Raw genomic sequence first — 23,311 nt, forward strand, 5'->3', positions numbered from 1 at the left:
GATGTTTGATATGAACTCTGATTTTTCTTTGTACTTTGTCTTGCCTTTACGTTGCGACTTTGCCTTGCTGTTTTGGGTGCTACTTTGCCTTTTGCCCCTGTTTTGTCTGCTTTTGGTTTTTGTATTCGGCTTTTGTTAAATAAAAGCTTGCCTTTTGTTCCCCGTGATCCTTGCCTTCCTGTGTAGCTGCATTTGGGTCTACCTCCCCGTATTCTTAGTCTTCCCTTTAAACCTCCAACCTGACACCATATTTCATTTGAAAAACAATTTGTCTTACGTGTCTAACAATTCATCAAAATCATTCTTCTAGCAACCAAAAAGCCTAGGCCTGCTATTTTCCCAGCTCTCTTTTTACCTGAGTTGTGCAGCCCTTTATCCCAACAAATAAGTGAGAGGACAAGGAGAGAGTTCTATTTTCAGCGTAAGTGACACTGAGTGGACCACATCCTCTCAGAAGGATTTAACCGCAGGACAGTGCCACAACATGTGTTCCTACTCGACCACACCCATGCCAACAGAGTTCAGAGGAGCTGTGGTCTATTTTTTTTCATTCTTGCTGGTGTGATATATGGTCTATGATGAATTTTCATTTTTGTATGACTAAATCTGACCGATTTGGAAATGGCTACAGGGTACCTCCATATTCTATCCCATTTTGTTGAATTTAATGAGACCCCTAAATCCTGTTCCCACTGTAACTGAGTATGGGCGTATTTGAGGAGGAGCATATTAACTGTGCCTCTGTGTGATGCAAAACCTCCCAATTTACTATCTGTTTCAACATTGTACTCCAAATATTCTCTTGGGAATTTTGACAGTATTGATATTAATTGTGTATATTTTAAGAGAGCATTGGCATTTAAACTATGCCTCTTACTGACTCCTCCTCAAAAGACAAAATCACCCCATTTTCTACAATTTGTGAGATTACATTAATTTTATGATGCTGCCAAGCAGGGTCTGACAATGGATTCCCTGCTGCTTTAAATACTGCATTGTGCCATAGTGGACATGATGCTAAGGCAGTCTTTGTTATTCCCAGTTTTTTATAAACCTTTTTAATAATATCACATGACTGGCAAATAATCCAGTTGTCTTATTTTGGTAGAGCAGGATGGTGATATCAATGAAAATGTGTTCTTATCCCTTATAATGCCTTCATCCAACCACTCCCAACTACCTTAGATTCTGTTATGTTGATATCCCCACATTAAATGGAATCTGGCATGAAATGCTAAATAATACATATACATATCTGGGATTCCCATGTCAATATCTGAACTGCTCCAAAAACGAAAGTGAAACTTAAAAATTGCGCTGGCAGCAGTGAGTGACCCAGGTGTCTATATCGTTGCCATGGAGATAAGTCCGGGTCTACACGTGCTGACCCAACCAAAACACATGGTGAAGAAATAATAGTTCGGGGGGCCACAAATAGGAGGCCGGCAGGCGAGATGAGGCCCAAGGGACACCTATTGAGGACCACTGTCCTACAAAATCCCTAGAAAGACATTTTTATATGTTATCTGTGGTGAACATCCACAGATGTCCAAGAGGGGTCCAAATCAGATGTTTTAGGTGCTAAACCAACAAAGTTTAGAATATCCATTTATAAATTGATTCACTCATCTACCAAAATCAATTTGCAACAAAATGTTTTTAAATGCTTAAGGCAGATATTGGCATATACGATTACTTTCAATTCATTAATTACAAACCTTGTAATTAATATGATTATTTTTTTTAATCACTTGACAGCCCTACAACATTTCTTTTTTTCTAACCCTAACCCAGTGTTTTTTGTGCCACAGCATAAGAAAAGCACTGTTGACAAGAAAGAAATAGAAAATTTGAAGATTAAACTACCACAGTGTTAATTCATTGATTAATCAAACATCCACATCCAAATCCAAATTAAAGCTGCAAGCAGCAATGAATGGACCCTTGCAGGCCGCATGCATCGGGGCATGCTGCCGTCGGTTGCCTGCTACTGCCGGTATGAAATAATCTGCGCTGAAGTCAGAAAAACTGTGTGAACTGCTGCATGATTCCCCAGATAATGCAATGAAATAGTTTCAGGAAGAAGCTGAAAGCATCACCGTCCAGTAGCCTCACAAACCCTCCAGCTTCCCCCACAGTGGTAGGCTCAAACTCCCCTGATAGTTTCAAAACATGATGTGATGATGATGATGATGTCACCTTTGTGCTCAAACACAGTGTTCATAGCATGGATATGGTTGTTCCATCTTACTGTGCTTGCTCTTGGGAGTCTGTGGCTATCATTCCAAGAAGCACACTGGTTCTCTTGGGAGGTCTTGAAAAAAATCCAGAGAATCCAGCCAGGTCAAAGAAGAACTGATTAACTAATGGGATGCGAGATGTCACCTGCTGCATGATGAAAGCTGAAGAGGAAGAAAGTTGAATATTTAAAAAGCTGAAAAGGCAGAAAAGCTGAAAAGCAAGAGGGCTGAGAGTGCTTAAATGGTGAATAGTTTCAATGGCTGGTCATATGCTGGAGCAGTAGCAGAACCGATGTTGAAAATGTCTCCATAAGAAAGAATGGGAAAAATGCCTCCCAAACTTATTGGCAAAATATTTAAATATTGGGTCACAGGAGACATTGCTGAATTCTGATGCTTTTTAAATTTGTGTAGAGTGAAAAATGAGGGTGGCAGAGTGACAGACAAAACAGGTACGGTCTGCTGTCCTCTAGAAATTTAGGCTTAAAATTAACATTACGGCTTATGGGGAAGCTGCTGGAGTGCTTGTCGCTCTAGGACTTCTACAGCCAAAACTGTAAGTCCTACATCTGAAATAAGACCATCAGCTGAAAGCCAAGATGTCCTACATTTCTATGTATATAGTGTCTCTGTGAAGTAAAAGATGTGGGATCCAAATCAAGCTGAAGAGATTTTTTTCTGCAGTTCTTGCAGCTGCTCTCCACTCTAATGATGATGTCACACATTCCAGCTCATGCAATACACACCCATTATAAAATCAGAAGACGAGCAAAAAATCCTTAAAACTAAAACTGTGATTATTTGAAAACCGTAAAAGATTTTTAAAAACTGAATACAAGCCAATAGTTCAAAGTCTTCTGACTCTTTAAAAGTTGGAATGATGTCTCTAGCTCAAAGTATGAAGCACAAGAAGAGGTTGAAATTCGATGAGTTTTGAAGAGGATTTTAAGATTTTCCCATTTACTTTCCATTCAAACTAATTAGACTGCGACCAGATCACCACCTATTGGCCGATTTGCACCAAATTTTACACAAAGCCCCATCAGTCCATGGAACACAATTAAGAGCATTTCAGGAGGGTCCACAGATACTTCAGGCAAAGTTTGGTGCAAATCGCTCAAATTGCCTAGGAGGAGTTCGAAAAAGTATGTGTTTCATTTGTCGCAATTTTGTGAATGGAAAGTTAGCATGAAAGTGGGTGTGGCATACACCAAACAATTCAGCTGAATGCAGGGAACACATAGGGATGAGGTTAAAAAATGTGCTACATATTATATGGGAGTTATAAGCCAAAAACAATTTTGCATTGAAAATAGCGTCCCCTGCTGGTCATTTTTAGTGTGTGAGTTACAGGAGCCATTCTATAGCACCCCTATGAGTTTCATTTCCATAAATGTTATGGTGTGGGCACAGTGCCAAATATTAAATTATATGGCCACCTAGTGGCTGATCGGTAAACCCTTCATCAGCTGCCCTCGGGAGGGCACTGACAATAATTGTACAAAGTTTCATGTTAATCCGATGAACCAATGTGGAGATATATAATACTTAAATTTAAAGAGTCCCACCTTATGCAGTGCTAAATTTGCAGTGGGCCTCGGGGGGCCCATGGGGAAGTAGTATTCTGAGTTTCATGTCATTCGGACACACCAATGTGAAGATATGTATCACTTCCTGTTTTGAACCAAATCTGCAGGAAGTTGTTATATATAAGTTTAATAACTTGACTATTTTTTGATCTATCAAAATTATTTGGGAGGAGTTTGAAAAAGTAGGTTTGCGACATTTTGCATCTTGCAAAAGAAAAATTGGAGGCTGAAATTGGCATGGCCTATACCACTAGACTCAGCACAATCCAGTGAATGCATGAATATAAAATATTTTTGAATGTGTGATGAAGTATTTGGGAGTTATAAGCCAAAACGCACTTTCCCTGATTATAGCGCCACCTAGTGGTGGAAATTCACAACAACATTAGACTATAAACTTTTTCGCCAGGTATGACTTATATTCCAAGTTTAGTGCATTTTGGGGTATGTTCAGGCAGTGAAAAATGCGATCATTTTGGACAAAGAAAACAAACAAACAAAAAAATCTTTACAATTATAACAGGGACCTTGCAGGTTCCCTGCTCGGGCCCTAATGATAATAATTACGATTACAATAGGGACCTCACAGGTTCCCTGCTTGGGCCCTAATAAATAAATAAATAATCATTTGAAAAATGAAAAACAATAGGGTCCTTGCAGTAGCCCTGCTCGGGCCCTAATAAGAATCACAAAAAAACAAAAAAAACAATAGGGACCTCGCAGGTTCCCTGCTCGGGTCCTAAAAACAAATAATCCTTAGAAAAACAACAGGGTCCTTGCAGGTTCCCTGCTCGAGCCCTGATAGCCCTGGCCTTAACAGTTGTTTACACACATCAAAGGGTTGATATGTGCATATGCCACTTTTAAAGCATGAATTATTAATTATTAAAACAAATGGAGTAGGAGGTGTATCTTCACTTCTGTAAATTTTGACGAATACGTAAAAACATTTTGGAGACAGGGAACATTGATGACACAGATGATGAGGCATTAAACAGAAACCAGGTTTTATAATGACATTTCTCCAACAGTTCATATCACTTCAAATAATCAACTCAATTAGGACATTATTGCTATCATTCCACCATTCAAACTTTGAAATATTCCACATTTTGTCAACATTTAATGTATCGTTCAACTTTCAAATGCCATCAAAACTTTTCAGGATATTCAACTTTCTTTGAAGCTTAGTCTTAGTTTAGTTATAATGGAAGTCGATTGGAAAACACTTCAAACCCACTCATTTTCAAGCTATCCTGAGTCCCTCATATATTCACATAGAAACTCCCTTCAAACTTTCAAACACAAAGATTACTTTCTCATATTGATACATTTTTCCATGCCATTCATACTTCTATTTTATCCATTTGATTTTTGCGTCATCTGCAGTGTGCACCAACAACCACCAGGTGGCACATGTGCAGATTCACAATCCATATGCCAGAATTTTGACCCAATGTGATGCATGTGTAATGCTATCCTTATTAAGGAAGAATAATTTCACCCGCTCACACCTCATCCCCTATTAATCAGAGGGATAGTTTTCATTTAGACACTTTTTGTCCCAAGCAATTTACGGTAATTCATACATACACTCATACACTGATAGCAGTGGTTCAGTAGCTTGCCCAAGGACATTTTGACAAGCAGTCGAGGGAAATCGAACCAGCTCACTTCTGATAAGAAGATGCTGGCTATACCGCTGAGCCACAGCCACCACCTACTGTGACTACAATACTAATTATCATTGCAGTGGACTTTTTTTTTTTTGTTTCATCTAATGGTTCATCGTCCAGTAGGTCTCCCATCCCCCATAAAGTGCATTGTCACACTGAGAGCAAGAGCAAGGGGCTAAAACTTAACTATTTCAGTAAACCATAAAATGACAACAAGAAGTTTATTTATGAAAGGACAGCTGATGTGTGTCGCTCTTGGTCTGCCCCCTCAGCAAAAACATCCCAGTCTGTGTCCTCGAAGCAGTCCTGCAGGGCTGAGGTGGCTTCCTCAATGCGTATGTTGACTTTCTTTGTAGTTGGTCTTTGTCTACAGCTGAGCATTTTGTATGCTGGGATCAGTCTGCACTATAGTATGATGTACTCTGTGTCCGGAGAGCAGTGAGCAGTATGTTTGTATGTATGTGTGAGTGTGTGTATGTGTGTGTCAGTGTGTAAGTGCAAATGTGTGCGCATGTGCACGCATGTGTTTGTTGTGTGTGTATCCACTTTCAAGCATACATTCAACTTCCCCAATTCTGTAGTCTGTGAAATCGTCCATGGTCAGGCCTGCCTGGGTTAATGCTGCACTTGGGCTGCAGCATATTCAGTTATCTGTGTGTGGGCCCACTGAAGATGTTGGTCAGTAATTTGCTGAACAAAGATTTTTTGGAAGCTCTCGGCACTTAATTAGTGCTGTGATATTGTACATTCTTTAAAGTTTCAGCTCCTCTCACTTGTAGTTTAAAGGTGAAAATGTCACTAATGACATTTGCATTTGGCATATTGCTAATATTGTATTTTTTTTTCTCCCTCCAGTCATTTAGATGAGGTGGTGTTTGCCTGCGGCTGTGAGATCCGCTGGCTGCAGCTATGGCAACAGAAAGGAGGTGCAGGGCTAAGCAGTCAACAGGTATACTGTGCTGATGGCTACAAGAAGATACTCCTGCAGGATATGAACATTAGCAGCTGTGGTAAGTTAAAACAAAATTAGCATTCAAACATGATATGCACACTTGGACCTTAAAGAGCTGGGTTTATGGGACTTCCATGGTACTGGCTAACTAGGATACCTTAATTGTTTTTTTTATAATTTTCTTATTCATGGATTTGTGGAAAGTAAAACAATACTGGCAATTTCTAGCCTCCTAATTAGTATATTATACCAGGGATATTACATTAAACCAATATTCAACCTCTTCAAACATGAAATACAAAAGTAAAACTAAAACTAAAGTGTGTGTGTGTATGTGTGTCCTGTTCTACATTTGTTTGAGGCAGGGCCACCTTAACCTAATGTTAGGACCTGGGGCTGAGAGGTTTTGTAGGCCCTCCATCCCCTCGATTTATAGAGTCTTATTTAAAAAAAATATATATATATATTATCTAGGTAATCGATGTCACAAAATGCATTAGTTTCTTTTGAGACATACAACAGTGAGTTTTCCCTCTTTGAGCCAGAATATACCATAATATTGTTATTAACATATCATAACATAACAAAACAAGTAGTACATGAGTACAGAAAAGAATACAACCTGGTTTATTAAAATAAAATTTATTTATTAATTTAAATCTTTATTTCATTTATTAATATAAATCTTAATTATTCACTGCTGAGAATAAACAATACTCAAATGAGTCCTCAATAAACAATTAAATAATACTCAAATGAGTAAAATGACATTGGCCAGTTATTTAATTTTACCCGTTATGCTAATGCTAACACTGGTGCTGCTAAGTGCGTCAAACACACGGCATTGCTGGAGTATAATACCGTGTTGTGTGGACATATTAGTTGTATTACTGCCTTTGGCGCACAGATCCTACAGGTATTACAGGTGACGATCCCGAGGTGTCGTCCTTCTTTGTGAAATGCAGCCAGACTTTTAACTTTGCCGGGACGACATTTCTCGCATGTAGCAGCTCAGCTCACCTCTGCTCTGCAGCAGCTTGTGTGTGACATCATCGCAGATTTGCGAGTGGGGTATGTTTGTTTACAGTGACGGTGCAGCCCGGGAAGAATCGATTAACCTGAACATGGGAGGCCCCTGAACTTGGGGGGCCCCTGGGCTTCAGCCCAGGAAAGCCCATGCATTAATGCAGCCTTGGTTTGAGGGTCAGACCCATGATTACTATGGTACTGTAATAATGCAACAGTAAAAAGTACTCATGAGTTGGATCCTCATCATGTTGACAGACCACACAGCTGGTTTGATCTCATTGCAAAAGGGTCCCTTGCTTCAACTGCATATACCAAGTGTGTGGTTGAAATTCGGGGACACTGAAGAAGTTGGTACCCAGACCAAAAGTTGCTTGTTTTTTTTTTGTTTGTTTGTTTTTTTAGGGTGCTATTGATTGACATTATTATTCCACTAAGTGGACTAGATTTGAAACAGCTACAAAATCTAAATAGATTGCAAATTTAGATGAGATTGCTAAACCCACATTTGCAGGTGAAAATATATTTAAATGGTATTTAAATAAATAAATCGGATGCAATTGTGACCCAGTAATTGCTTGTAGGGACTAGTTCAGGAGAGCCCGCCCTGACAAATGTGTTGCCCTTGGAAAGATTTCATCTGGTGAAGAGATATGTGAACACTGGGTGTTACTGTTAATAGTAATAGATAAAATAACAGCACCTAAGCCACATGTTAGCCAGTGATGGAAGGAGTATTTGCATCCTTTAATTAAGTAAAAGTACCCCAGTGTCTGTAGCAAAATGTAGTTAGAGTATTAAAGTAAAAGTACTGGTTTGGCCTCTCTGACTGATATAATTATATATGATATAATTAATTAGTTGCTTATTTAATTAATACTGAAGCATCAATGTGTAAGCAGCATTATACCATTGTTGCCCACACAGATGTGATCCTCACATCACATTACTGACAGTGCTCCTCCTCCTGCAGTTAATAGAGCATTTTGCTCATACACATAGACTCACATAGTCAGCAAATTTGGCTATATAGTATCATTTATGCAATTATCTTCAGACAAAGACATGACAACATCAATGCACATACTAATGTACAGTGACAAGACACTAAACAAAGAACAAAGAGGTTTGGGGTTTTGGACCACATAGAAGTAAATAGAGCTTTGTTCAGCAACACAGCAGATGTCTGAATAGAGGAACTTTAAATAAGAAATCAGCGTGTGTCGATTACTGATCACTGGAAGCTGTATCGCCAGATATGGAGCATCGGTCAGAAGGATCGCCACTTTATTGTCATCTTTATTTGTAAATTATTAGGCATAATATAAATCATAATTAGAATGTTGAGGAAATTAATAATTACTTATAATTATTATTATTATTATTATTATTGGTATTATTATTATTGGTATATATTTATTTCATATTGACTCAAAGAAATAGGTCCAAACAAAATGAAGAGTTATCTGTAAACTCTAACAAACAGTTAAACTAAATAGGACAGAAAATGTAGGAACAATTGTCTCAGCTGTCTAGACCAGCTATACTGAGGTCATTGCGCCCTGAAGCCACTATTCCACCAGCTCCTCACTGGTATCTGGTTACTTGACATCGATATAATGTATACTGATGTAGGGTGTCTGTAACTGTGAACTAGAAAAGAAAATTTACCTACAAACTGTACCCAGCTAAAGCACTTTAGCACATGTATTAAGTGTAAAATTATGTTGTCACATTTAAATGCAGTTCACAGTTTCATACGTCATGTTCAAGGCAAGTTTGTGTCGATTCTCGAGTCGGCCTTTGTTGTTGAGTCCTGCGTCTCTGTCTGTCTCTCTCTGTTTCCCTCTGTCTCTCTCTCTTTCATGCACCCCTTTGTGCGGGCAATCTTAAGTTTCTTCAGTCCTGACTTTGTTGGGTCAGGACGCAGAGGTGTAGTAGGTCTCTGGTGTGATGGTTCTTTTCTCCAAGCATGCTTGAGTTGCCAACACACAGCTGATTTTTGACTGGAACTGTGGCCTCCTTCCCTCAAGCCAGCAAAAGTGTGTCACGTGTGGCATCTAGAGGTGAAGATAAACTCCTATGTAGGCTGCAGCGAAGAGAGCATCATCCTTTCTTTTAAGGAGTCGCGAGACTGGGTGTGATGTGTGATGTCATCAGAGGTGACACTTCACTGCTACCCTGTGTCCCCCTCAATTGTCAAACTTTTCTAATCATTATGTTTCTCTGGGTCTTGTCTGAAGATATGAAGTTGGTGACAGTCTATCAAATACACTATATTGCCAAAAATATTCACTCAACCAAATATTGAAATCCGATGTTCCAATCACTGCCATGGCCACAGTTATGTAAAAGCAAGCACAGGTGCTTGGAGAACGGTACTTGTCTGACTGCATTGTGCCATGTGTAAAGTTTGGTCGAGGGGGGATTATGGTGTGGGGCTGTTTTTCAGGAGCCGGGCTTGGCCCCTTAGTTCCAGTGAAAGGAACTCTGAATGTTTCAACATACCAAGAAATATTGGACATTTCCATGCTCCCAACTTTGTGGGTACAGTTTGGGGATGCCCCCTTCCTGTTCCAACATGGCTGTGCACCAGTGTACAAAGCATGGTCCATAAAGACATGGATGAGAGAGTTTCGTGTGGATGAACTTGACTGGCCTGCACAGAGTCCTGACCTCAACCCAATAGAACACCTTTGGGATGAATTAGAGTGGAGCCTGGAAAAATCAAAGAACATGATTCTCACAGCACCGCTCTCCTTGTCCAGATGAGCGTGTGCCCTGTGAAGCAGATAGAGGATGGCATCCTCCACCCCCAACTTCTCCTGGTATCCAAACTGCAGTGGATCCTGTGCGTGGTGGACCCGGGGTCTGAGGAGATGGAGCAGCAGCCGTTCGAAGGTCTTCATGATGTGGGATGTTAGTGCTACTGGTCTGAAGTCACCTGGCTCCTTGGGGTGTTTAATCTTAGGAACCGGGATGAGACATGAAGTCTTCCAGAGCACGGGGACCCTCCCCAACCTCAGGCTATGGTTGAACAGTTGCTGAAGCGGCTACCCCAGTTCAGCAGAGCAGGCCTTGAGCATCCTTGGACACACTTTGTCCGGGCCCGCTGCTTTCCTTGGGCGCAGTCTCCTCAGCTCTTTGCTCACCTGCTCCTTGGTGATGGTGAAGGGGCGGGGGATTGAAATGTCCGTAGCGGTGAGGAGGGGGGGTTGAACTGTCTATGGTAGGGGTGGGGGGGAGTGTTGAACTGTCCGTGGATGTGGCGGGTGGGGGTGCCCTGTAGTCCGAGGTGATAATGGACGTGATGGGGGTGATGGGGGTGTGAAGTGGGCAGTCACTGGCTGTGGGAGCTCGGGTATCAAACCTGTTAAAAAACAGGTTTAGCTGGTTAGCTCTCCCAGCATCCCCCTCTTCTGTGCTGCTGCCCTTCTTCTTGCAGCCTGTGATGGTTTTCATGCCATCCCAGACCTCCCTCATGTTGTTCCGCTGCAGCTTCTGTTCCACCTTCCTTCTGTACTCCTCCTTTGCCTCTCTCAGCTGGACCTTGAGTTCCCCCTGTACGCGCTTCAGCTCGTCTCTGTCACCGTCCTTGAATGCCCTCTTCTTCCTGTTAAGGATATCCTTGACATCACTGGTGATCCAGGGCTTGTTGTTTGGAAAGCAGCGTACAGTCCTAATGGGAACCACAACGTCCATACAAAAGTTCAGGTAGTCAGTCGTGCAGTGGGTGACCCCCTCGATGTCCTCACCATGTGTGTCCTGCAGGACGCTCCAGTCGGTAGATTCGAAGCAGTCCCTTAGAGCATCTGCTGCCTCAGGAGACCATTTCCTGAAGGAGCGGGTGGTTGTGGACTGTCTCTGGATCTTTGGCTTGTAGTGTGGTGTGAGCAGGACCAGGTTATGATCAGACTTTCCCAGTGGGGGCAGAGGAGTGGCCGCATAAGCTTCCTTCACGTTGGTGTACAGGAGGTCTAAAGTCCTGTTCTTCCTGGTGGGGCAGCTTACAAACTGGTGAAAGTCTGGTAGTATTGAGTCCAGTGTGACGTGGTTAAAATCCCCTGAGATGGCGATGAATGCGTCTGGGTGTTGTGTTTGCAGCCTGGATACGGTGGAGTGGATGATGTCACACGGTCTCGGCGTGTGCACGCGGAGGGATGTAAACACAAACAACAATGGCGTGGGAGAACTCTCTGGGCATATAGTACGGTCTGAGTCCTACCGCCAGCAACTCAATGTCTCTGTTGCACTCAGTCTCCTTCACCATAACATGCCCAGGGTTGCACCATCTGGTGTTAATAAACAATGCGAGTCCCCCACCTTTGCGTTTGCCGCTGCGTCTGGAGTCTCTGTCCGCTCTCACCGTGGTGAATCCAAGTACATCCACATTATCGTCCGGTGTGTTCTGGGTGAGCCAAGTTTCAGAGAGACACAGTAAACTGCTCTCCCTGAATGTCCTGTCGGTCTTCACAAGGGCAGCCAGCTCGTCTGTCTTGTTGGTCAGGCAGTTGACATTCCCCATGATGATCGAAGGAACCGAGGGCTTGTACTTCCACCGCTTAGCCGCTAGCCTAGCCTTCACCTTCGCCCCGGCTCTGCGGCCTCGTCTCCTCCTCCTCAGCTCCACAGGTATGGAGTGAACAATGCCGGCTTGTCCCATTGTTTGGAGTGAAATCAGCTTCTCCCTTGAATAAGCAAGTTGTCCACTGATTTGTTGCCGATAAAAAGACGTTGTATCCAGAGGATATATAAGGGCCTACACAGCAAGTGTGCTTAGTTGAAAAAAAAACAAAAACAAAACACACACTTAGATACTAAAAACGAAACAACACGTACGGAGCTACTGGATCAGCGTCCTGCTCGCGCCGGTGCCGGAAGACATTGCACACAAATAAAGATAGCCATTGCATATCATGATGTATTACGTTTTGTAGGCACATTTTTCATGTCCAGACTTACAAAATGTCCCCTGGAGCCATAACATACGTCACTGAATCTCAAACTTTTCTAGTGACAGTCCCCCCAGAAAAGTCCAGTTGGTGTCTTAAATCTCCCTCTGGGGTTCTCAACTTCCAGGATGGCATTCAGTTAGTGTAACTTGAGTGTATATGCTCTGATCTGCCCTAAACTTCGTATGTTTGATTAGAGGCACAACCTGACAAGAACTACTTGCCAATATTCCATGTTTTTTGAGAGAAAGACAAGTCTTTATTTCTCATAGGCCCCATCTTCTGTGTGACTGAGTGAAACTATTTCCGTGCATTTAATTGAAGCTTAATTGGCGAAGTTTCAGGAGCAGGACCACACCACAACAGCGCCGACTTCCGTATTTCTATAAATAACCACCTGACCCTCTCCTCTACTTCGCTCTTGTATACTGCGCCCCTCCCCCCCACCCCATTTCTCTCTCCCTGTTTCTCTTTCTCTCCTCTCCTTCATAGGTCCATGGAGGGTCCGTCACTGCCCGGGAGTGGCGGCAGATTCTCTTCAAGAATCCCCACAATGCACTCGAAGAACTCAAAAGAACCATGATCTTCGACACTTCGTTTTCCTTCGTCACTAATAAATCCTTAAACGTATCTCGTTGATGGTGTGGTCCTTGCTAGTGAACCAGCAGAAGGGCAGCCACTGTGCAACTATTGGGGACCAACTCCGGTTTTATCGAAAGAGTCAAGAGCATTGGCAGTAGATTTTACAGTAGACGGTTTGATATACAAAAACATAACACAGTAAGAAATACAAAAAGCTCTAGTACCACATCGTGGATAAAAGAAATTACATTGAAGTGCTTTGGCAGTTTCCAAATTGCATAAAAAATTCAGAGCCTTTTCAATCATCGCAGTTCATACTGCAGCAGGATAATGAGCCCAAACACACCTCAAAGTACTTGAAGACCTAAGAAGACCAAGGAGTCATGGCCTGTTCTACACACTTGACCTCAACCATATTGAACATTTACAGTCATTGTCAAAAGCTGCCATGATATACATGTTCTTTACAAGTGTATGACAACAACTGTATGGGGGCGCTTGAAGACCAACTGAGAAAGACAAGCAAGTGTGTGTGTGTGTGTGTGTGAGTGAGTGTTATGTTATTTATTATATTCTATCTCTCTTTGTTTTAGACCTGCCAGATATCAGCATCAGCCATAGCAACCTCACAGTTATTGAGGGTGATCAAGTAACAGCAATCTGTAATGGCTCTGGATCCCCGTTACCAGAGGTGGACTGGCCTGTCAACAGCTTGAACTCCATCAGTACACAACAGGTAGGGAGGACGCAAACACACAACGCACACCCTTACTCACATTAAGGAAAACATAAAACAGCTGATCTATGTTTTGTTAATGGTTTCTGAAACAAAACAGGGATACACAGACAAGTGTGGAAGCCAGTATACAGAGGCAGACAAGGAGTTGGTACGTTATTACCATCATAAATTATAATCATCATCATATTTATCAATAAATATGATGATATGATTGTCCTTTGTACTTGTTTTTCTTTCTTGTTTGCAAGAACAAGATAAATAAAGAAGGAAAGAGACAGAGGGAGGGAGAGAAAGACAGAAAAAGAGTGCACTGTTACATATTCTACAGAAACAAACATTAAAACTATTGAGAAATTCTGGTATATCGATATGACTATCTGGTTTGATCAGCATCGGTAAGAGCAGGCGGGCCTGCTAGAGGGCAGAGTGATGAGACTAATGTTCTTTTTTTAGAGATGGATTCCATAGGTATTAGTTGCTAGGACACTGCAGTCCTCAGTTGTTATTGAAAGGGCACACCAAATCGGACAAATGAGGGACACCACCAGCCACCAAGAACACTAATAATGATGTTTCTAAACTACAAGGACAACTGGTATTTCTAACCCTCACCCTACATATTGACGGAGAAAAATATTTCCTTTGAGGACAACGACGTAAACATCTTGGCCAGAGAAGAGAGATGGTTTAAAAGAGGAGAAGACAAATCCATCTATGTCAAATTGGAATGACTGTCTTTGAGCACAGAAGGCGAACTAAGACATTTCTGATCAGCCACCATATTACCGGGTACACTCCCCAGACAGCTTAACAACAACCCTCGGTCAGCCTGAATGCTATTAACACCAAATTTGAGATCCTTGGTTGCCATGAGACTGGGAAGGGATGAGCTGAATTTGGCGAATTTCGGCCACTAGGAGGTGCTAAGAATTTGGGAAGTTTATACCTCTTGAACAGCTACACCTATTTTTACGAAATTTGGTCGGTATGATGTAGGCCCAATCCTGAGGCCATATCTTGAAGGTGGTCATGACTGGTCAATGTGGGCGTGGCTTATTACAAGATAAACAACAAACATTAATTTCAGCCAAACCATTATGCTGAGACCTTTGAAATTTATATGGTACATAGAGAATAGGACACACTTCTGCCATACCAAAAATTGCACATGTACTCCACTAGGTGGTGTTATAATGGATCCAATCACGTTTTTGCCTTTAACTTCCACATTTTAAATTACACATTTACAAATCTTTTATATATGAAACACATATTGTTTCATATTTTTGGTCAAACTTAATGCTTTATCAAACTTAAGTCAATTGTTCCTGAAGTCATCCAGAGTCTCTGTGCCAAATTTGGTTTAAATTGGCCTATAGGTGGCACTATAACGGATGTAAATGTGTTTTTGCCCTCAACTTCCACATTTTAAAGAACACATTTATAAACATCATATTCATGTATTTCCCCAATAGAGCTAGGATTTCTGACATAGGCGCCGCCCACCCACTGCACTTTGTTTCCTTTGTTAAGTCAACACACATTAATCAACATAAATGCATTTTTTCCTGTCACTCTCATTTGTTGTTGCAATAATAGAAATGTAATGAAACACTACTGATGTGGGGTCACTCCTGAGGCCAGCCATATAATTAGGTAATGATTGGTCAAAGTGGGCATGACTTAGTACAACAAATCCAAATCGGCACACATTCAGCTTTTTGCTCTTCCAGTGCGCTTCTCATCACAGCGAATACCACAGCTCAGACATTGGCCTGTGTCCTCACTTTTGCCCCGAGCCCATCATCCTTTGGGCCAAACTTCCATGGGCTCTGCAGTGCACGGGGGGGCTTGGCCCCTCGTTCATAACTGCTTGCAGTTCTAGTTATAATTGCAATAGAGTGTCAGACTTGGGACAAAAGAGAGGACTCAAATGCAGTTTGGACAGAAGCAGAATCAAGTTTTATTTTTCTGATTCGCAACTCTCCAGACGAGATGATGGATAAAAGGCTATGAAACTCTTTGGAGACAAACAACACGAACAAACACAAAACACACAAAAACACAAGGCGCTCCCGAGGGAGGAAAACCTACACTAATCTTAATATCTGGGATATGAAAATTACAAAAGAAAATTGAGCATGCAGCTCAATACTTATTTCAGTTACTATCAATCATCATCAAACATTATTTCTATACACTTCCGCTTGGCCTCAGCTCAACTCTGTTTCTTTACTGAGTTAACATTTCCATCCATCCATTATCTGTACGCCGCTTAATCCTCTGCAGGGTCGCGGGGGGGCTGGAGCCTATCCCAGCTGACTTAGGGCGAAGGCAGGGGACACCCTGGACAGGTCGCCAGTCTATCACAGGGCTACACATAGAGACAAACAACCAGGCACACTCTCATTCACACCTACGGACAATTTAGAATAATCAATTAACCTCAGCATGTTTTTGGACTGTGGGAGGAAGCCGGAGTACCCGGTGAAAACCCACGCTGCACAGGGAGAACATGCAAACTCCACACAGAAAGATCCCAGGCGTCCCAACCGGGAGCTGTGAGGCGGCAGTGCTAACCACTGGGCCACTGTGCAGCCCGAGTTAACATTTCATTCATTACATTTTTAAACTTCAATACATCCATTTCAATCACGGACAAACATTAGAAATTCTTTTACTGTAAGTCAATACTTAATTAGGGCCCGAGCAGGTCACAAACCATTGGCTTTGGGTGTGGCTGTGACCTGCGGGTTCTGTAGTGCCCACTATTGTAATGTCCTGCCTCCTACATGCACATAGATTAACGAAATTCGGTACGCACATTTATCATGAGCAGACGTACAAAAAACCCCTTTGGACCAATACAGGAACTTGGCCATTTTGATGTGAGGCGCCATTTTTAACAAATTTGTGCCTCGTTTGAAAATGATCTCCTCCTAGAGATTTAACACCACAGTCTTCACATTAACTCAGTATCATCCTCATGCCTTGAAAATGAAACGCTTATGGAAAGCTTTCTGTTATATTAGCTTTCTGCTATGTTATAACTGGTGGGCATGACGGTGTCAACCATTTTTTTTTCCTTTGCCATGAAATATCAACACCTTATTGTCATGTCTCCTGTTTGTTTTTGTCTTTGTATCTGTTTTTTTGGTTTCTTGTATTTGATTCACGTCATTGTATTGTCTTGTGTTATGTTTTTGTTTTTCCATGTCTTGTATCTCATGTTTTGATTTTCCATGCCCTCATGTGTCCTTTAAGTTTCTCCTATGTTCTCCCCTCTGGCTCCCTCTGTCTGTTGTCTTGTTCCCTCCTGGTCTGTTCCTCTGTGCTCCTCCTCCTCATTATCACACCTGGCTTCCTTTCTCCCTCCTCTCTCTCCTCACCTGTTCCTCGTCATGTCATTAGTGTCTGTGTACTTAGTCTCTGTGTTCCCCTCACTCCTTGTCTGGTCATTGTTTTCTGTTTTCTGTATGCTCCTGCTCCATGCTCCTGTTCCATGCTCCTGTTCCATGCTCCTGTCCATGCTCCTGTCCCGTTTGGTATGTTTTTGGTTTTGAGTTTTCCATGTTTTGAGTTAAACTTTGATTTTTGATTTGTACTTTGTCTAGCTGTTTTCTTTTGCTACTTTGTCTCATTCTTGTTTGCTACTTTGTCTTTTGCCCTGTTTTGTCTGCTTTTGGTTTTTGTAACAGCTTTCATCAAAGCTCGCCTTTTGTTCCTCCTTATCTTGCCTCCCGTGTGTTCTGCGTTTGGGTCCACCTTTCCCTTCCATAGTCTTCCCTTTTTTACCCCGACCTGACACTTATAACTTCAATATACAATTTCTCATCTACACCAAACTGCACATACATGTAGAGGGTGTTGCCCCTAATATGTCTCTGCATCAATACTAGGTCGGCTATTTTGATTTTGGTGCCATTTTTAAATATTTCCAATCCTTGTACTGTAACGACATCCTCCTACAGATTTAAAACAACAGATTTCAGAGTCACTCAGTATCATCCTCAGACCTTTAGGATGAAAATTTGTTAATAGCTTTCACCTACATCATACCTGCTGGCCTTGGTGGTGCGGTCAATTCCAATCCTTCGCCATAAAGCATCAAGTCCCTCTAACTTTGACATACAAACCCCCATCTACACCAAACTGCACAACACATGTAGAGGGGCTTGCCCTGATCACATCTATGCATCAAAACTGTGTCATATCCATATCGCGACCCACTGGACACAAGCACACAGACAAACATCATCCAACTGACATGACGTTTACTGCTTGTTTTCTCCACATCATAGACTACAACATTACATTTTTACTTGGTCTTGTTTTGGCCTCGGACTGGGCGGTCTCAGGTTTTTTGAACAAGACCGGTCAAGACCAGAGATTTTATCCATGCCTTACTGATAAGAGTGAAAAAGGACCCTCTCAAAAACAGCTGCTAATAACCTAATGATAAGCTAATAATCACTCGTAGTGTAAAGACTGACACGCCCGCCTGCGCACAAAGGATGGAGACGACAGAAGGAAAGCGGCTGAGTGAACTCGTAAGCAGTAGGCGATTTGAGGTGGGGGTGCCAATAAGCATCCCCCTTGTTAACCTGACATCAGTCTCCATACTCTAGTAGCAGATAGTGTGTTACAAATTACAAGTGGTTGTGATCAGCTCCGGCGCACTGTGGAGTCAAGCCGGGCACGGCCTTGTGAGGACTCCTGATTGTATAAAAACAAAAAATTGCCAGATCAACAAAGGCAGGAAAAAGGCTTCTGAAACATGCCTGCTATGAATCTTGTTCTCTTTCAATCAATCAATCATTATTTATATGGCGCTTTTCATACAGAAAAAAGTACCTCAAAGTGCCTCACAGAAATAAACAAACAACAGCAGAAAAATAGAAACAGCAAAATAAAGTTAGGAGAAGATAATTAAAAGAACCCAACCCTCCCACCCCTTCAGACATGGACAGAGACATACACACTCATACACACACTCACACATATGCACACAGACACACACATTCATACACACCCATACAGTAGCTGTCACTGAAGAGACACGGCTTGGCAGCGAGACCTGGTGCATGGAGGAAGCTACCTTTGGGGAGCCAACCACAACGGGAGCGATCTCGGGCCAAAGCCACAGGGAGCACCACCACAGAGACCACCCCAACCCGGGCAGACAGGAGGCCCCACACCAAGGTGCAGAGCCCTCTGGTCACCCAGGCCAGAGCCATCCATGGGACAGCACCCCCCGCAGCCAGACCAGAGACAACTCCCAGCCTGGCAGGCCCCCATGAGGAAACACTGGAGATTAAAAACTGACAGACTAAAACAGTAAAATAAAGCAAAAAGCATAGACGCTAAAAACACGAGGGACTAAAACATAAAAGTATAAAGGCTAAAAATCACAAGGGACTAAAAAATAAAAGCATAAAGGCTAAAATATGAGACATTAAAACGGTAAAAGAAAAGAAAAAAATAAATAGAATAAAATAAAAAAGGATTTAAATAAATAAATAAATGAATGAAGTTAGGTAGCGTTTCCTCACTGTTCTCACTGGGGCCTCCTGCTGGTTAAAACTGGTGATTGTAAAAAAAACACACAAAAGTGGTCAGACACAGCCAGGTCCACAACAGAGGGCGCACCAATGGACAGGCCATAGGTTATGACCAGGTCCAGGGTGCGCCCCCTGCTGTGGGTCAGCTGCGTGACATGCTGATTAAAATCTAGATAGTGTAGAAGGTTTAAAAATGTTCTCGACATTGAATCTGAAGAATTATCTATGTGTAAATTAAAATCACCGGTTATTAATTGTGTTATTCTGTTATAATTGCTGTGAGTTATTGACAGTAGCTCTGAGAATTCACTGTTAAAAGAGGTGGAATAGCGGGGTGGTCTGTAGACTGTAATACAGAGGATGGGGGGGCTGCTAAAAACAAAGGCATGGTATTCAAATGATAAATATTGGTTAAAAAAGACTTCGTTTGACAACATGGTGTCTTTAGTGATTGATGCAGTTCCACCTCCTTTTTGTACCCCTCTTGTAGAAAATAAAAAGTTAAAATTTGGTGGGAAAGCCTCAGTGAGAACAACAGGTGCATCAGTGCCAAGCTATGTCTCTGTCAGGAGAATGCTGTCTAAGTTGTTATCTAAAATTACATCATTTATGATAAAAGATTTGTTTAAAAGAGAGTGCACGTTCACTGAACGTGCATTGATGCCGGCCTCCAGGACCAGCGTGGAGGCCGCGCTGTGCTGTTCGCTCAGCTTGAGGGCAGAGGATGCGACGTCATTCACGCTGGCTCCAGGGTGGCAGAAGGTCCGGCCGCTGTGTGCTGCCACGTGCCTGACCATGGAGGTCTCGACAACCAGCACAGAGGGGGTGCGCCGCTCCACTGGCTGCCTGGAGGTGCGTCGGAGGCGGGATGGGGTGACGCTGGATAGAGCCTGAGGTTCGGATTGGAGGGGAGGGATCGGGCTGGACGGGTGGACCCTGGACCCTGAGCTGGTGAGAGCCACGACCAGTTGGATGAGCAGGTCCCATGGGCGAGCCAGACATGGCACCCATGGGAGGGAAATCCTGCAGGCTTAGGATGTCAAACCTGTTATCCAGTGGAAGATCCGGGGGCGGAGGAGGAGGAGATGGACGAGCCCCAGCGCCCCTGTGCACCACTGACCAGTGGTCCCCCAGCCTGAGTGGAGTTAAGCTCAGCGGAGCCTCCACTCCATCCTCCCGTCTGAGGCACAGCGGGTCCGCGGTGCGTAGGCAGGAGGTGGAGGGTGCCGATGACTTGGGCTTGGCTCCCTGGTGGTGCCAATGGGACTCGGCTAGTGCTGGTGCCGGATTTTCGGTGGTGATTGAGCCGGTCCCTGGCAAGGTGGTGTTGTCCATGGTCGTCATGCTCGGGTCACCAATGCCGGATGTCCTCAGGTGGGAGATTAGCTTTGCCTGGTTTGTGGCGACAGTGGAGAAATCCATAAGGATTTTGTCCTTCTGTTTGAGGTCAGCCTTCAGACCAGAGACGCTGTCCCTCAGTTTTGAGAGGGTGGGGAGGCAGGATTCACACACCACCAGCATGCCTGCAGCCGGCGAGGAGATTCGGCGTCTGGTAAGTAGCTCCTCTTTATACATTCATGGTATGATGCCGTGCGGAGGGTGGAATAAAACCTGTAGTAGACGCACATGTTTAATTTTCAGTAATGGTCAAGTTTTTTCAGAGATGAGTTTTTTTCTGACTGTTACTATTAATAGTAAGTTGCTATTTGTGCTCTAAAACTAAATGTTTTTTGTGTGTCTGTTCAGAACATGGTGGTTTATTTTTTTATGCTGGTTTATAGTTTAACCATTAGTGAGGTAGCTGGTACATTTCCTGACACCAGCTGTTTTATCTGTAGCAACTCATAACATAATAACGGCTCTTAACGTAATAACGGCTCTTAACGTAATAACTGCAATGTAATAAATGTTCATAACGTAATAATCGACTCTTAATGTAATAAAATCATGAGCGCATAACGTAATAATGTAATAACCTATTACGTTATGAGCTCCACTATATAGCAACTCATAATGTAATAAAACCTCATAACGTAATAATGTCTTATACTGTGAGAAAAGCTGCATTAACACTGTTTATCTAAAAAAGGAATGGTTTTCAGTACATTATATGTAAATTAGAGAAACTGAGTAGCCTTTTATTTTAGTAGCCTTAAATTTGCATTATCATTTTTTTTGCCTTTGCCATTGCTGCAAGGTTAAACGTTAACGGTTAACTAGCGCTTTTGAAGCAATCCTATTGTTTATTAAAGGTGCACTGTGTAATATTTTTAGTAGTTTATGTCCAGAATTCATGCTGCCCATTAACAAATGTGACCTTTTACATGAATACTTACCACAACCATCAAATTAGTCATTGTGACTGGGAAAATTAAACTGTTCATAAATGAAAACCGCGATTTTCTCCATTTTTCAAATGTGGCCATAGACAGCAAGTTTCTATTTTTTGACATTTCAGTTTACTCTAATCAGAAGAAATTATTTGACTTCTGAGTAATGGAATAACTAATATGTTAATTAATGTTAAGCAATACATTATAATAACTCAAAATGCACTTTGAGCGTAGATATCCATCTGGTCAGTTCAGTCACCCCTTGTGGGTAATGAAGTTTCTGTTTATTTTGTTTGTTTGTCTGTTTTTTGTTGGTGGTGTTGTAACCACTGATAGCATATACAAGTATTGACAAACCCTGGCAAAAACATAACCCCCCTTGGGTACCTAAGAATAATTGTTATAAATGTTATAATATATTGTTATTATATATTGATATAATTGTTATAATTCATAATAACTAAATAATATTATTAATACCTGTTAATTAATGTTTAATAATTAATAATGATTGTGAATCAACAACTAAGAATCAACTAACCAACATTATTTAATCAATTAATGTTAGTTAATGACTAATAATGCATTCATTAAGTTAATGCCTTTTAAACATGTCCTTACAACTTACATTAAATACATGATACAAGCAGAAAAACATTAAATCTGCTTTATTTTGGAACTTGTAAAACTGTACACTTAACCTGAAACATGGTGATCACACAAAACATGAATCCGCTTTGAAAATATACAGTTATAAGGAACAAATATAAACAGCCTGTTATGATTCCCAAGTAAAAAATAAATAATTTAACTAAACAATATATACAAATAATGCACATTCAGAAATTATAGTTATAATTCAAATATATAACCAACAAAAATCCAGTCCAGTCCACTCTAGTTTTCAGGCATTGCGCTTGTGATCACAAAAATAAGGGATTCAACAGATGAATGGTATTCCAACATTATTTTGTCCAAAATATATCAGTGATACGGTACCACCCAGACGACATTTGCCGAATCACAATCCATGCTGTAAACCACTTGGCATTTTGGCTGAAGAGCTCCCTAATCTTGACCGCAAGGCCGCTGTTGCGTCCAGCTGCTTTATATAGCTTGCTAATACTGATACGGTAGTCATTATCCTTCTCAATGTTTAAAGATTCAACCAAAGAATCACGGATATAAATGCTGGGGAAAAAAGGGCAGGGTTAACTCTCTGAATAAGCTGGAAACTCTGTTAAATGTGCCCATCATTGTCATATCCATCATCAGGCTATACTGGATGATTGATGATAATATCAGCACAGGCAAGTTAGGAGAGAGCGTTTCAGCAGGAACAGCAGGAACAATATCAGGGTCAATGTGATGGACGGTGTTGAGGTCCACATTTGGTGCCTCCAAAACCATGTCATCATGAGGATCAATGTAGTGATGGATGGAGTTAACATCAGAGTGGCGGTCAGAGTCAGGGTTTGAATGGCAGTCAGAGTCAGGGTGTGAATGGTGGTCAGAGTTCGGGTGTGAATGGCAGTCAGAGTTTGAATGGCGGTCAGGGTTTGGGTCAGGGTTTGAATGATGGTCAGGATCTGAATGGTGGTCAGAGTCAGGGTGTGAATGGCGGTCAGAGTCAGAGGCTGAATGACGGTCAGAGTCAGGGT

The 23,311-nt window shown here is 42.0% G+C and overlaps 1 protein-coding gene across 4 annotated transcripts in view; it reads left to right on the forward strand.

Annotated features, from left to right (window-relative positions):
* LOC119024832 (NT-3 growth factor receptor-like) overlaps positions 1–23,311 on the forward strand; it is a 266,546-nt gene that overhangs the window by 62,429 nt on the left and 180,806 nt on the right. For all 4 annotated transcript variants that reach the window (XM_037107965.1, XM_037107966.1, XM_037107968.1 and 1 more), the window contains 2 exons: positions 6,361–6,515; positions 13,611–13,753. In XM_037107965.1, coding sequence (XP_036963860.1) covers positions 6,361–6,515; positions 13,611–13,753 — 298 coding nt within the window. The remainder of the gene's footprint in view (positions 1–6,360; positions 6,516–13,610; positions 13,754–23,311) is intronic.

Source organism: Acanthopagrus latus, chromosome 8, assembly GCF_904848185.1.
Source record: "Acanthopagrus latus isolate v.2019 chromosome 8, fAcaLat1.1, whole genome shotgun sequence".
Classification (NCBI taxonomy): Eukaryota; Metazoa; Chordata; class Actinopteri; order Spariformes; family Sparidae; genus Acanthopagrus; species Acanthopagrus latus.